Raw genomic sequence first — 17,144 nt, 5'->3', positions numbered from 1 at the left:
TACAGACACGAATAGGCATTGATGCAGTGGGCCCCCCAGTGCGTATTTTGCGGACCACGAAACGGATACAGCCGAGTGAATGGAGCCTTAGAAGGAGTGTCAGTACTGTCTGTAAATTAGTAGGAACCATCTGCACAGGAGCCGCACATACATGGAGGATGTTGAGGGTTGTGTCCCTTTAAGATGCATTCCTATCTTCCGCTCTCTTGTTTTCCTCGCTCCTTGTTGTGTTTATTTTCCTTGCGCCAAGATTCCAGCAGATTTTCCCCTTTCCTCCCCAATCTTCGCTCGCGCAGTCATCGGCTGGTTCTGCTAGATTACAGCTGGAACGTATTTTACCTTTAATGGTCAAATGAAGAGAAAATCCATGAAATCCCAGAAAGTGACTATATAAGGTAGAGGCTGCACCACGTCTTCTGGTCAGTGCATTCCTCCTCCACGTACATACCTACTGCTGTCAGGAGGAAAACCCCAGGACCCCCTCACCTGGAGCTCGTGCTGCATTCTGGGCCTCGGTTACAGGAGTTTTAGCTTTTACACTGCTCCTAAAAAGTTAGGTATATTTGGCTTTCAGGTGAAATTTGTGGAAAAGGTAGAAAGTTCCGGCTCCAGTGATATTATATCATGAAAGTCGGGCATTTAAGTAGAAGCAGCAATGGTGATGTCCTCATCTCAAACAATTTATTGACACACAAGCCGACCCCAGTGCTGGGTATACCGCCACAAAATGTCAGTGTCTCAGGAACTTGTCCTGTGGCCTTGAGCATCAATTACAGCTTGACAACGACGTCTCCTGCTTTTCACAAGTTGACTTCTTGTCTGCTGAGGCATGGCATCCTACTCTTCCTGAAGGGAGGGCCTCAGGTCATTGAGGTTCTGGGGTACAGAGCTATGAGCCTCTACACGGCGACTCAGCTGATCCCATAGGTTTTCAGAGGTATTCAGGTCTGGAGAAAGTGCAGGCCACTCCATTTGAGGTCCCCGAGTCTCCAGCAGCCGTTCCCCAATGATGTGACCTGGATGAGCTGGCACGTTGTCCTCCATGAAGATGAAATTAGGCCGGTGTTGTTCATGCAGAGGCACAATGACTGGATTAATGATGTTCTTCAAGTAGTATGGGCTTGTCACGGGACCATTCATAGAGTGTAGGGCAGTTCTGTATTGACTAGACTAAAGTTGTCACGATACCAAAATTTTGATTCAATTTCGGTGCCATAAAAAAGTATTGCAATACTCGATACCACGCGAAAAAATAAAAACACATTCTGCATTTTATGGTACGTCCGGCCTATAAACGAACAGTCCGATCCTATTTTTTTTGGGGGGGGGGGGGGGGGGGGGGGAACAAGGTTACAAAAAAAAAGAAAATGGCCAATCGTGTGTTTTTTTTTTTTTTTCTGTTATGGCGTTCACCGCATAGGAGATATTTTTTATATTTTAATAGTTGGACTTTTTCGGACTCGGCGATTTATGTAATATTATTTTTTTTTTTATATATTTTAATTTCATTATTTTTTTTTTTTTTTTTTTTACTTTTTGTTTTGTTTTTTTGTTTACTTTAGCCACCTTAGGGGCTAGAACCCTAGTCCTATTCACCCTTTATAGAGATCTATTAGGGTGCATAGGACTTTACACTGTGCTTTGTGCACACAGCAGCAGGGAGCTTACCATGGAAGGCTTCAGTAGCGTCCTGCCTGCCATGGTAACCGACCGGAGTCCCGCAATTTCACTGCCACCAGTGAATATAATACTGAAGAGGGGAGGCGCACGGCGCCACCAATGCATATAATTTATCCCTAAATACAAATATAGGCGGCTGTCATACGGCACCCGGCCTATATGACGCGATCTGCAGCACCGCGTCTATTAAACCCTTAGGTGCGGCACCTGAGGGATTAATTTTCTGGTGCACAAAAGTGTCGTTTCGCACCAAAAAATGGCAACTTTTCCCATAAAAAAATAATGGGTGGGAATTAGATGGAGGGGTGTGTCCTTCCCACGGCTCAATGCACTTACAGTACTTTACACCAGTAACTGGCGTTACTGCGCAAATCTGTAGGCATAGATTAGATTTTTCTGGCGCATAGATTGCAGGAATACTGGAGATATCTCCCGGTAAGCAGGAGCTGACGACAGAGAATAATCGATTGGACATGTTGTGTAGAGGGACTGCCGGTCCAGACTAGTCCCGGCTGATTTTGTCTTGTTTTTGTCCCCTCCTAGGTTGGGCCATGCAGGTCGCCGCCTTCATTTTTATTCGCAGGAAGTGGGAAGAAGACAAGAGCCATTTTGAAGCCATGCTGGATTACTTCTGCGACATCAAGGAACCGCTGCAGCTTCTCATCTTTCCAGAGGGAACTGATCTGACAGGTTAGTAGACGTGCGGATGGAGAGCCCAGGGGGTCATTATCCTGGGCAAGAAAATCTCACTTAATCCCCCGGTGATCCCTCCGCATTGCAGGCAGCCGTAATGGCTCGACAATGTGAGGACCCTGCAAACAGATCCTCCTATCTCAGTTACCTGATTTTAACCCCTTAACGAGCAATATATAGTGTCGCTTGCAGGGGGCGTATACTGCCGTGCCGTGCAAACTTGTTGCTGCAGAATAGTGGCTCCTGGTAGGATCGTGCACCCAGAGGAGAAGGCAGAAGCGTTTCCTCCTCTTATTTGTGTACACAGCTTTCTATGCGCACCACGTGTACAGGAGAAGCGGCCACTGCTCCATTCACTTCTGTGGGGCTGACGGAAATAGCCATAGGAATAAAAGGAGGGCATTCCCATAGGAATAAAAGGAGGGCGACGATGCATGCGCGGTGCACCCTTCGACACTTTTCGGGGTCGGTTCTAAGTATAGGTTTGATATGCCCCCAGTGTCCGAGATGTTAATACCCCTTTAATTATGCCCCGCCAAGGCATTCTGAAGTCATAATCCCAGCACAGGTTCATGTTATGTGTCTCCAGTTGAGACCCCCTCCGTTCCAACGCTATTACGTCGATCCTCTCTGCCTCTGTTGATATGATGCCCCATAGGCCCCTCGCGACTGCTGGCCTCAAGAGACTCCCCCCCCCAAATCCCTGTTGGTTGACAGGTCCTGACATCTTGCTTAGCCCTGTCAGTTTTGGGCTTGCGCCATTGTTCCAAGTGTTGGTGCAAGAGCAGAGACTCTGCTGCTGCTTCCAGGGCAGCGCCGATGCAAACTGTGCGTGCGCCACTATACGAGGTGCATTCAGACGCGAGCAGCGCATGCACAGTCGACATCTGTGCTGCTTTGGCAGCAGCAGCAGAGCCTCTGCGCTGCTACATTAACGCCTACTCGAGACTGTCCCCGCCCTGTCAATCAAAAGGGAGGGGGTAGTCTCCCTCACTGCTCAAGGAGCCTGATTTTTGAGCGAATTAGATTCTTATGATTCGATTCCCTCCACTGGTTTATAAGTTCTGCGACTTTCAATTTTACTTTGTGCCCGAGTTCCTTCCCCTTTTTAAGATGTCTCCTTGCTGTCAGTGAATTGGGCCATTCTTACATCGAGAACCTGCACAGAAATAATACTTCTTGGAGCAGAGAGTTTGCATCTCCTCTGAGCTAGACGCATTACCAGCGCAGATCTCCCTCCTGTCCTGAAAGTTTGTTACAATGTGTCAGTCTGGAGTCCAGGATTTCCTAAACTGCATACAATTGTGACAAACCCTCATTAGAAAAGTTTGCTCTCTAATAATTCATTTCTGTTGGGATTTTCTGGCATTATGTGATTACAGTAAGGCCGGGGCTACACGGCGGCTTTGGCCACGACATGCCACGCACAGCAAAAATCTCATTGTAGGGCTGCCTGCGTCACCGCTAAAGAAAATTGCATCGTGACCACTAAGTTGTATGACAGTCGCAAGGAATGCAGCAGAGGTTGGATATCTTGCGGCCTTCGGGTTGTGGCAACTTGCGTGTTGTAACGCAGCCCATTTTCTTTCATTCGACGGCTCTACACTGCGATCTTTGGTCTCGCAACGTGTGTGTGTCGCGTGTGAACTGCACATTTTCAAGATTTTCATGCAGACCTGTAAAGTTTGACGTGCCAAGTTCTGCCGCAAGGTCGGGTATTAAAGCTAGGGATAATGGTTGACGGGCGCCAAGTGCTTCCACAAGATCACGTATGAGTCAAGGGTGTATATGGAGCCGTTATTGTGCCGTATAACGTACACGTCGGAGCAGCCGTCTCTCCGCCAATTGCACGGTCGCATGAGATTTATTCATTTCTCGTGCTCGGTTTAGTTGTACTTTCCAAAAGCCAGCGGCTCGGAGCGCGTTACTGAATGGTGAGCACCGCGGGGAGTAAGCTGACAAAAGAACGTGCCAGGATTCTCCGCTCACACAGCCAAGTCCATTTACGTAAGTGAGAACTAATCTATAACGCTGCTCATTGAGAGGGACGAAGATGGACTGGACGGGGGAGGATCAGCGCACAGGCTTTACGTAGCGTCACAGGATTAAGCCTCTACCTGTCTCCCAGAATGAGGAGGCGGCAGACGCCAACGCAAACAGAGGAATATTAATAGAAGCTTTATCGCTCCGTGGGTCGTTAGTACATATTTACCGTACCCATGACGTGCCGTGTTGTGCTGCCTCATCAAATCTGCCCTTTACCTAATAGGATTTTAACCCCCATCTGCTGTGCATTCATAGATGGGTTATACAGAAATGTGCTGTGTCTACTGATATTTTACGGCTGTGGTGTATGCTGGTGTATAGATATTACATACTGCATATCTGGACATGGCAATTGGGGCGTCAGCCCTGGCTGGCAGGTTTTGCTCCTTGCTCTTCATATGTTCCAACCGGTGCCAATTGCAGTCGCTGGATGGCGTCGGTGAAATCGTGGAGCGACGTCCCTCCTGGCAGAGGAGGTGCACAACGGCTGTCCTCCTGCATCCTCCTCTGTAGGAAGGACTTGCACTATTGATACGCTGACAGTTGCACCTTTCGGGGATGGGATATATCAGGCAGCAAGTGAACAGTCAGTTCTTGAAGTTGAGGAGTTGGAAGCGGGACAAATGAGCAAGCGTTAGGATCTGGGCGACTGTGACAAAGGTCAAAGTGTGACCTGTAGAAACTGGCTCTTGTGAAGTGTTCCAGGTGTGTCGTGGTTAGTACCTACCAAAAGTGGTCCAAGAAAGAAGAACTAGTGATGGGGACATGGCTTCCCGAGGCTCATTGATGTGTTGGGGGGTGAAGGCTAGCTTGCCTGGTCCGATCACAGAAGAGCTACCATAAAGTAGATTGCTGACTACCTTCCTGCTGGAGATGATAGGTGTTCTTGTGTATGGGGTTGTGTAGCCGCAGACTAGTCACAGCACCCATGCTGACCCGTTCACAACTGAAAATGAGCATCAGAACTGGACTGTGGAGAAAGAGAAGTAGGTGAATCATGTTACATCATGTGGGCGGCCGGGTATGTGTGCTTCTCTTGCCTGAGGAACAGATGCACTATGGGAAGAAGGCAGCCTGGTCTGAGAAATCGCATTACATCATGCGAGTGTCTGGGTGTGTATGCATGTATTTTCTGAGGAAGACATGACACCAGGTGGATGATGGGAAGAAAGTGGTCTGGTCTGATGAATCACATTACATCATGTGGACAGCTGGGTGCGTGTGCGTCACCTGGGGAAGAGATGGCACCAGGTGCACCTCTGAAGAAAGCAGCCTGGTCTGATGAATCGCGTTACATCATGCAGGTGGCAGGGGGTTTATGCATGTCTTTTCTGAGGAAGAGATGGATCCAGGTGGACAATGGAAAGAAGGCGGCCTGGTCTGAGGAATCGTGTTATATCATGTGGACAGCTGGGTGCGTGTGCATCTGTTACCTGCGGAAAAACTGGCACCAGATGAATTGTGGGAAGAAGATGGCCTGGTCTGATGAATCATGTTAAATCATGTGGACAGCCAGATGTGTGTGTGCGTCACTTACCTGAGGAAGAGATGGCACCAGGTGCAGTATGTGAAGAAAGCGGCCTGGTCTGATGAATCATGTTACATCAGATGTGATGCTCTGGGCAATTTTCTGCTGGAAACACTAGGTCCTGGCATCCTGAGGATGTAACACATACCACCACCTAACCACTGTACAGACAAGGACCCCCCGTCGTTGCAGTGCTGCCTCCTAATGGCAGTGCCTTCTTTCAGCAGGATAATTCCCGGCCACGCTGCAAAAACTGTCCAGGAATGAGGAACATGAGATGAAGGTGATGACTTCTCTCCTGTCTCCCAGATCTCAATCCTATGTGCTGGAAAAACAAGTCCATGGAGGTGGCACCGAGCAACTTAGAGGACGTAGAGGTTGTGCTGTCAGATATCAGAGGACACCTCAAAGGTTTTTTGGACTTGATGGGCCACAGCAGGGCACGAGGGGACCTCCACAATATTAGGCAGGTTTGCTATAATGTTACGGGTGGTTGGAATATAATTTTTGACAATGGAAGGGGAGAAGAACCCTTGGCCATAGAAGGAAACTTGTGAGTCAACCCACAATGCAGATAAAGGTGAGGAACTTGACATGAGTGTACTCCGGCCCATGCCCAGTGTGGAGAAGCTTTGAGGGTTGGCTTAACCATAACCAAACAAAGCACCTTCTGTTGTCTTGACCGGGACTGTGAGGAGCAGTAAGAAAGCTCATGTGGAGTGAGCTGTAAAGTGTGAATTTTACCCAAAATATTGTTTCAAAAAATTTCTGATATGTTTTATATTGGAGAGCACAGATGCTTCTATTCACATCTTATGGAGATGTTCCAAGGGAAACATCTCGGCATACAGTCTAGGAAGCATCTTGGGTTACAACTTGTGTCTTTATCATTCACTTCAAAGGAGGGAAGTTTTTATAAAGCTCTTCCAACCGAATTTGTATCTTCTTCCATCTCTCATGTCGTTCCAACACAAACTTGGAAAAGATGAAATGTGTGTTTATTTAAGACTACTGCCGAGACGTCCCCGTTCCAACAAGATTTCCAGATTTCGTACACAGACAGTGAATTCGGAGGACGACAACGAGACCTCTCACCGGTCACGCGGTTACTCGCCAACTGGCGCCTGCTTACAGAACAGCAAACCATACATCTTGTCTTGAAGTTAAAAGACGGGGCCCTGAGGAGAGAAGGAGGAAGAGGCAGAGATTGTCCGAAGACTGAGACAAAAAATAGAAATAATAAACCTTGTGTAGATTAATTGTGACTGAGACAGAAAGAATGAGATTGGAACGAAGAGAAGAAACATCCGAAAGCTGTCATCTTGTAAATGCCTGCACTTAAGTAACAATGACAAGTTATTAATAATGAGAGCGAGTCAGACCCGGGAACCAACAGGAGAGTGAATGACTTCAAATAGCTAATCCTGACTTCAAATAGCTAATCCTGCTGAAGATTCTGCGGGAGAGAAGACAGTCTACAGTATTATAGTGTTTATATTCCTGTATATAAGAGCAGTATTATAGTAGTTATATTCTTGTACATAGGAGGCAGTATTATAGTAGTTATATTCCTGTATATAAGAGCAGTATTATAGTAGTTATATTCTTGTACATAGGAGCAGTATTATAGTAGTTATATTCTTGTACATAGGAGCAGTATTATAGTAGTTATATTCTTGTACACAGGAGCAGTATTATAGTAGTTATATTCTTGTACATAGGAGGCAGTATTATAGTAGTTATATTCTTGTACATAGGAGGCAGTATTATAGCAGTTATATTCTTGTACATATGAGCAGTATTATAGTAGTTATATTCTTGTACGTAGGAGCAGTATTATAGTAGTTATATTCTTGTACATAGGACGCAGTATTATAGTAGTTATATTCTTGTACATAGGAGCAGTATTATAGTAGTTATATTCTTGTACATAGGAGGCAGTATTATAGTAGTTATATTCTTGTACATAGGAGCAGTATTATAGTAGTTATATTCTTGTACATAGGAGCAGTATTATAGTAGTTATATTCTTGTACATAGGAGCAGTATTATAGTAGTTATATTCTTGTACATAGGAGGCAGTATTATAGTAATTATATTCTTGTACATAGGGGGCAGTATTATAGTAGTTATTTTCTTGTACATAGGAGGCAGTATTATAGTAGTTATATTCTTGTACATAGGAGGCAGTATTATAGTAGTTATATTCTTGTACATAGGAGGCAGTATTATAGTAGTTATATTCTTGTACATAGGAGGCAGTATTATAGTAGTTATATTCTTGTACATAGGAGCAGTATTATAGTAGTTATATTCTTGTACATAGGAGCAGTATTATAGTAGTTATATTCTTGTACATAGGAGGCAGTATTATAGTAGTTATATTCTTGTACATAGGAGGCAGTATTATAGTAGTTATATACTTGTACATAGGAGCAGTATTATAGTAGTTATATTCTTGTACATAGGAGCAGTATTATAGTAGTTATATTCTTGTACATAGGAGGCAGTATTATAGTAGTTATATTCTTGTACATAGGAGGCAGTATTATAGTAGTTATATTCTTGTACATAGGAGGCAGTATTATAGTAGTTATATTCTTGTACATAGGAGGCAGTATTATAGTAGTTATATTCTTGTACATAGGAGCAGTATTATAGTAGTTATATTCTTGTACATAGGAGCAGTATTATAGTAGTTATATTCTTGTACATAGGAGGCAGTATTATAGTAGTTATATTCTTGTACATAGGAGCAGTATTATAGTAGTTATATTCTTGTACATAGGAGGCAGTATTATATTCTTGTGGCTGATTTGATTGAAAAGGCCAGGCAGTGGCGAGGAAAGTGCTGACCACAAGAAGAATTCGATCTTGGGTCTAACAAGAGCAATGGTGATGCCTTGATTGCACCAAAGGCCTAGTTTATTAAGAAAAGATATCCTAACTCGGGAACGGATAGGGAGGTTGCTGGTGACAGATTCCCATTAAAGCTCTGTTCACATGTTTTGCAGAGGCTCTGTCGCAGATTTGATACATATTTTTCTGATTAAAAACACGGACCCCATTTTAAGTCAGTGTTTTTGCAGATACCGTTTTTATCTGTCATGACGAATCCAGTAGAACATAGTGGCATTCGTTTATTATTGATTCCACAACGCTGATGTGAAGGGAGCGTAACTTTATTCCGACATAACATAGTAAAAATTCCAGCGATTCATATCTGGTCCCTTTTTTTTTTATCAAATCATTTTTATTGATCAAGTATATCAACTTTTTCTGACAGTACATTGTCTCTTCTATAATTATATAGAATGTAAAAAGATACATTATTAGGTCCCTTTACTTTATTTTGTGCAGCTCCATCCTGTAGAATGCAAACACAGTGCGTCTGTTTCAGATATGGCTTTATCGGCTTCAGGGATCAGTACTGCGGGACGCTCCCCCACCAGCTGGGTCACTGTGTACTGACTCCTCATTCTGGTTAATGCAGGGCTTTGTGCTGCACGTGACGACTGTTTGGTTTGTGCAGTTTCTGTGTTTTTCATATTTTTGCTATTACTTTCTCTCTATTATTTACACATGTGCAGGGCCCTACATAGGTCCATCCACTGTATTACTGTTCCATAATCTTCCTGGAGGAGAATCGCTCTGTAGGCTAGCATAGCACATCTTACACTCGGGACTACACACCAGGAACATGTATAAAATACTGTATTATAATCGGTGCTATGTAATACTACACTGCAGACCACTGCCTCCTATCCTCTCATGTGGAGAACTTGTCTCACCAAGCAGAGGCTCCACCAAAGTGACCTGCTGTGTCATGACAACTACTGAATATTACCCTAGACCAGGGCTGGCCAACCTGCGGCTCTCCAGCTGCTTCAAAACTACAACTCCCAGCATGCCCAGACAGCAGGCATGGTGGGAATTGTAGTTTTACAACAGCTGGAGAGCCACAGGTTGGCCAGCCCTGCCCTAGACCACCAGTGAATAGTGGAGTATCCCATCTACTATAGAACTTCAGTTTATTCCAGACCACCAGGGAAAGACACACTAACCTTTCTTCTACCATAAAACATCAATGGTTGGGGGTATGCTCCTAGACCACCAGGGAATAACAGTCTAATTCCTTGTCTTCCATATACCCAGTGTTGGGGGCATTAGCCAAGACCATCAGGTGAATTACTTAACCTCAGTGCTTTCCTAGACTACCAGTGAGTAACTTGCCGACCCCTCTTTTACCCTAGACCACCAGTGGAGGAGGGCCGGTTATCTTAGACCTTCAAGGAATAGCACACTAACCTCTTTCCTACCCTAGACCCCTCTTCTACACTAGATCTGGTGGAAGGGCATTAGCCAAGACAATCAAGGAAGAACATACGAGCCTTATTCTATTCGGGACCACGAAGAAACACCACAATAACCCCTCTTGAGGCATCAACCTGAACCCCAGTGAATAAAACAGTTACCCATCTTGTAACTGTTTAGGATTTGGGTGTCCTTGTAGATGGTAGATTACATAATGGCATACAATGTCAATCAGCTGCTTCTAAGACCACCAGGTCATGCATTAAAGGAGGCATGGACTCGCGGGGCAGGGATGTAATATTACCACTTTACAAAGCGTTGATGCTGCCTCATCTGGAATACGCAGTCCAGTTCTGGGCACCAGTCCATAGAAAGGACGCACTGCAGCTGGAAAAAGTACAGAGGAGAGCGACTAAACTGATAAGGGGCATGGAGGGTCTTAGTTATGAAGAAAGATTAAAATAATTGAATTTATTTAGTCTTGAGAAGAGACGTCTAAGGGGGGACATGATTAACCTATACAGATACACTGCCTGTCCAAAAAAAAAAGTCGCCACCTGGATTTAGCTAAGCAAATCGTTCTGAGCCTCCTATTGGATAATTACTGCAGGGACGATTATCTTTCAGCAGGCAACAAGTTATTTAACCCCGACTGGTGCAATGAGTTGCTTCTCATTTCTTAAACAACCATGTCGAAAGACACATCTCGTAGTCGTGGAAAAGATGTTAGTCTGTTTGAGAAGGGTCAAATCATTGGCATGCATCAAGCAGAGAAACATCTAAAGAGATTAAAGAAACTACTAAAATCGGGTTAAGAACTGTCCAACGCATTATTAAAAACTGGAAGGACAGTGGGGACCCATCGTATTCGAGGAAGAAATGTGGTGGGAAAAAAATCCTGAATGATTGTGATCGGCGAGCACTTAAACGTTTGGTGAAATCAAATCGAAGAAAAACAACAGTAGAACTCAGGGCTATGTTTAATAGTGAAAGTAAGAGCATTTCCACACGCACAATGCGAAGGGAACTCAAGGGATTGGGACTGAACAGCTGTGTAGCCTTAAGAAAACCACTAATCAGTGAGGCAAACCAGAAAAAAAGGCTTCAATTTGCTAGGGAGCATAAAGATTGGACTCTGGAGCAATGGAAGAAGGTGATGTGGTCTGATGAGTCCAGATTTACCCTGTTCCAGAGTGATGGGCGCATCAGGGTAAGAAGAGAGGCAGATGAAGTGATGCCCCCATCATGCCTAGTGCCTCATGTACCAGCCTGTGGGGGCAGTGCTATGATCTGGGGTTGCTGCACTTGGTCAGGTCTAGGTTCAGCAACAGTATGTGCTCCAAGAATGAGGTCAGCGACTACCTGAACATACTGAATGACCAGGTTATTCCATCAATGCATGTGTTCTTCCCTGATGGCACGGGCATATTCCAAGATGACAATGCCAGGATTCATCGGGCTCAAGTGGTTCAGGGAACATGAGACATCATTGTCACACATGGATTGGTCACCACAGAGTCCAGACCTTAACCCCATTGAGAATCTTTGGGATGTGCTGGAGAAGGCTTTGCGCAGCGGTCAGACTCTACCATCATCAATGCAAGATCTTGGTGAAAAATTAATGCAACACTGGATGGAAATAAATCTTGTGACATTGCAGAATCTTATCGAAACAATGCCACAGCGAATGCATGCCGTAATCAAAGCTAAAGGCGGTTCAACGAAATATTAGAGTGTGTGACCTTTTTTTTTTTTTTGTGGCGACTTTCTTTTTTTTGGGACAGACAGTGTATATAAATGGGCCATACAAAAAATACAGTGAAAAACTGTTCCATGTAAAATGCCCTCAATAGACAAGGGGGCACTGCCTCCGACTGGAGAAGAAAATGTTCAGTCTCCAGAAGCATCAAAGCGTCTTTACTGTAAGAACTGTGAATCTGTGGAATAGACTTCCTCAGGACGTGGTCACAGCAGGAACAGTGGACGGGTTTATAAAAGGGTTTAGATGAATTCTTAAAAGTAAACATTAATGCTTATGAAAACGTGCAGAAATCTGAGTCTCACTTCCTTTTGGGATTCGCGTCCCCTCCTATCACTCGGTTGAACTTGATGGAGTTATGTCTTTTTTCAACTGTATCAACTATATAACCTACAGTGGATATAAAAAGTCTACACACCCTTGTTAAAATGTCAGGTTTCTGTGCTGTAAAAAAATTAGACAAAGATGAATTATTTCATAACTTTTTCCACCTTTTAATGTGACCTATAAACTGTACAACTCAATTGAAAAACAAACTGAAATCTTTTAGGTGGAGGGAAGAAAACAAAAAAATATATAATAATGTGGTTGCATAAGTGTGCACACCTCTTATAACTGGGCATGTAGCTGTGTTCAGAAATAAGCAATCACATTCAGAATCCTGTTAAATAGCAGTCAGCATACACGTGCCTGATTAACCCCAAATAAAGTTCAGCTGCTCTAGTTGGTCTTTCCTGAAATTTTCTTAGTCGCATCCTACAGCAAAAGCCGTGGTCCACAGAGAGCTTCCAAAGCATCAGAGGGATCTCGTTGTTAGAAGGTATCAGTCAGGAGAAGGATACAAAAGAATTTCCAAGGCATTCGATATACCGTGGAACACAGTGAAGACCGTCATCATCAAGTGGAGAATATATGGCACAACAGTGACATTACCAAGAACTGGACGTCCCTCCAAAATTGATGAAAAGACGAGAAGAAAACTGGTCTGGGAGGCGACCAAGAGGCCTACAGCAACATTAAAGGAGCTGCAGGAATATCTGGCAAGTCCTGGCTGTGTGGTACATGTGACAACAGTCTCTCGTATTCTTCATATGTCTGGGCTATGGGGTAGAGCGGCAAGACGAAAGCCTTTTCTTACCAAGAAAAACATCCAAGCCAGGCTACGTTTTGCAAAAACACATCTGAAGTCTCCCAAAAGCATGTGGGAAAAGGTGTTATGGTCTGATGAAGCCAAGGTTGAACTTTTTGGCCATAATTCCAAAAACACTACACATCACCAAAAGAACACCATCCCCACAGTGAAGCATGGTGGTGGCAGCATCATGCCAAGGGGCTGTTTTTCTTCAGCTGGAACTGGGGCCTTAGTTAAGCTAGAGGGAATTATGAACAGTTCCAAATACCAGTCAATATTGGCACAAAACCTTCAGGCTTCTGCTAGAAAGCTGAACATAAAGAGGAACTTCATCTTTCAGCATGACAACGACCCAAAGCATACATCCAAATCAACAAAGGAATGGCTTCACCAGAAGAAGATTAAAGTTTTGGAATGGCCCAGACCTGAATCCGATTGAAATCTGTGGGGTGATCTGAGGAGGGCTGTGCCCAGGAGATGCACTCGCAATCTGACAGATTTGGAGTTTTTTTGCAAAGAAGAGTGGGCAAATCTTGCCAAGTCAAAATGTGCCATGCTGATAGACTCATACCCAAAAAGACTGAGTGCTGTAATAAAATCAAAAGGTGCTTCAACAAAGTATTAGTTTAAGGGTGTGCACACTTATGCAACCATATTTTATTTTTATATTTATTCTTCCTTCTACCTAAAATATTTCAGTTTTTTTATTGAGTTGTACAGTTTATAGGTCACATTAAAGGTGGAAAACGTTCTGAAATGATTTATCTTTGTCTCATTTTTTTACATCACAGAAACCTGACATTTTAACAGGGGTGTGTAGACTTTTTATATCCACTGTATGTAACTATGTACCCTATTATCCGAGACCACACTCCTCTTTAACCCTTGACCACCAGAGTATAACACAGCCCTCTACTACCTTAGACCACCAGAAAATAGTATACCAACTCTTCTTCTGATTACCTATTCTCAGGATAGGTCATCAATATGAGATTGTCAGGGGTCCGACTCCTGTCATCCGTACGGGTCAGCTGATTGATGAAGCCGTGGAGCTCCGATGAACACCACAGCCTCCTCACTGCTTACCTAGAACAGCGCGGTCTGTTTAATAGTGGCTGTGCTTGGTATCGCAACTCAGCCCCTTTCATTGCGCCCAATAAAATGACGTCACATAGTAACATAGTACATAAGGCCGAAAAAAAGACATTTGTCCATCCAGTTCGGCCTGTCATCATCCTGCAAGTTGATGCAGAGGAAGGCAAAAAAAAACAAATCTGTGAGATAGAAGCCAATTTTCCCCACCTTAGAGGAATAGAAAATTCCTTCCCGACTCCAATCAGGCGATCAGAATAACTCCCTGGATCAATGACCCCTCTCTAGTAGCCTGTAATATTATTACGCTCCAGAAATACATCCAGGCCCCTCCTGAATTCCTTTATTGTACTCACCATCACCACCTCCTCAGGCAGAGAGTTCCATAGTCTCACTGCTCTTACAGTAAAGAATCCTCTTCTATGTCTGTACAAACCTTCTTTCCTCCAGACGCAGAGGATGTCCCCTCGTCACAGTCACAGTCCTGATGATGATGGGAGAGATCTCTGTACTGACCCATGATATATTTATACATAGTAATTAGATCTCCCCTCAGTCGTCTTTTTTCTAAAGTGAATAACCCTAATTTTGATAATCTTTCAGGGTACTGTAGGTGCCCCATTCCAGTTATTACTTTAGTTGCCCTCCTCTGGACCTTCTCCAGCTCTGCTATGTCTGACTTGTTCACAGGAGCCCAGAACTGTACACAGTACTCCATGTGTGGTCTGACTAGCGATTTGTAAAGTGGTAGGAATATGTTCTTATCACTATGTTCTTATCTATGTTTTACCATTTAGTATGTACGGGTGACTTGCATTATTCCTTCCCATGTGCAAAACTTTACATTTGTCAGTGTTAAACCTCATCTGCCACTTATCTGCCCAAACCTCCAATCTAACCAGATCCCTCTGTAGCTGTATACTGTCCTCTGCAGTGTATATATACAGTATACCGTCCTCTGTAGTGTGTGTATGTATGTATGTATGTGTGTGTGTGTGTGTATGTATATATATATATATATATATATATATATATATATATATATATATATAATTATACTGTCCTCTGTAGTATATATACAGTATACCGTCCTCTGTAGTGTATATATACAGTATACTGTCCTCTGTAGTATATATACAGTATAGCGTCCTCTGTAGTATATATACAGTATACTGCCCTCTTCAGTGTCAATTACTTTACACAGTTTAGTGTCATCTGCGAAAATGTATACTTTACTATGCAAGCCTTCTACAAGATCATTAATAAATACATTGAAGAGAATAGGGCCCAATACTGACCCCTGAGGTACCCCACTAGTGACAGTGACCCAATCTGAGTGTGTACTGTTAATAACCACCCTCTGTTTTCTATCATTGAGCCAGTTACTTACCCACATACAGACGTTTTCTCCCAGTCCGAGCATTCTAATTTTATATACTAACCTTTTATGTGGTACAGTGTCAAATGCTTTGGAGAAGTCCAGATATACGACATCCATTGATTCGCCGCTGTCAAGTCTAGAACTTACCTCCTCATAGAAACTGATTAAATTAGTTTGGCATGACCGATCCCTCATGAAGCCATGCTGATATGGTGTTATTTACTTATTTCCGTTGAGATGCTCTAACATAGCATCTCTCAGAAAACCTTCAAACAGTTTACCCACAACAGATGTTAAACTTACCGGCCTATAGTTTCCAGGCTCTGTTTTTGGACCCTTTTTGAATATTGGCACCACATTTGCTATGCGCCAATCCTGTGGGACATTCCCTGTCAGTATAGAGTCTGTAAATATCAGAAATAAGGGTCTGGCTATGACATTACTTAATTCCCTTAGGATACGGGGGTGTATGCCATCTGGTCCTGGCGATTTGTCTATTTTAATCTTTTTAACCACCTCAGCCCCCAGTGCTTAAACACCCTGAAAGACCAGGCCACTTTTTACACTTCTGACCTACACTACTTTCACCGTTTATTGCTCGGTCATGCAACTTACCACCCAAATGAATTTTACCTCCTTTTCTTCTCACTAATAGAGCTTTCATTTGGTGGTATTTCATTGCTGCTGACATTTTTACTTTTTTTGTTATTAATCGAAATTTAACGATTTTTTTGCAAAAAAATGACATTTTTCACTTTCAGTTGTAAAATTTTGCAAAAAAAACGACATCCATATAGAAATTTTGCTCTAAATTTATAGTTCTACATGTCTTTGATAAAAAAAAAATGTTTGGGTAAAAAAAAAATGGTTTGGGTAAAAGTTATAGCGTTTACAAACTATGGTACAAAAATGTGAATTTCCGCTTTTTGAAGCAGCTCTGACTTTCTGAGCACCTGTCATGTTTCCTGAGGTTCTACAATGCCCAGACAGTACAAACACCCCACAAATGACCCCATTTCTGAAAGTACACACCCTAAGGTATTCGCTGATGGGCATAGTGAGTTCATAGAACTTTTTTTTTTTTGTCACAAGTTAGCGGAAAATGATGATTTTTTTTTTTTTTTTTTTTTTTCCTTACAAAGTCTCATATTCCACTAACTTGTGACAAAAAATAAAAACTTCTATGAACTCACTATGCCCATCAGCGAATACCTTGGGGTCTCTTCTTTCCAAAATGGGGTCACTTGTGGGGTAGTTATACTGCCCTGGCATTCTAGGGGCCCAAATGTGTGGTAAGGAGTTTGAAATCAAATTCTGTAAAAAATGACCTGTGAAATCCGAAAGGTGCTCTTTGGAATATGGGCCCCTTTGCCCACCTAGGCTGCAAAAAAGTGTCACACATCTGGTATCTCCGTACTCAGGAGAAGGTGGGGAATGTGTTTTGGGGTGTCATTTTATATATACCCATGCTGGGTGAGAGAAATATCTTGGCAAAAGACAACTTTTCCCATTTTTTTAT

At 43.3% G+C, this 17,144-nt stretch overlaps 1 protein-coding gene across 5 annotated transcripts in view; it reads left to right on the top strand.

The window, feature by feature from the left end:
* LCLAT1 (lysocardiolipin acyltransferase 1) overlaps nt 1-17,144 on the top strand; it is a 102,776-nt gene that overhangs the window by 21,413 nt on the left and 64,219 nt on the right. For all 5 annotated transcript variants that reach the window (XM_040430614.1, XM_040430611.1, XM_040430612.1 and 2 more), the window contains exon 4: nt 2,224-2,370. In XM_040430614.1, the coding sequence (XP_040286548.1) occupies nt 2,224-2,370 (147 nt within the window). The remainder of the gene's footprint in view (nt 1-2,223; nt 2,371-17,144) is intronic.

This window comes from Bufo bufo, chromosome 4 (assembly GCF_905171765.1).
Source record: "Bufo bufo chromosome 4, aBufBuf1.1, whole genome shotgun sequence".
In the NCBI taxonomy this organism is placed as follows: domain Eukaryota; kingdom Metazoa; phylum Chordata; class Amphibia; order Anura; family Bufonidae; genus Bufo; species Bufo bufo.
Note: the sequence above shows the minus strand (reverse complement) of the source record. Positions and strands in the feature narration are given on the sequence as shown.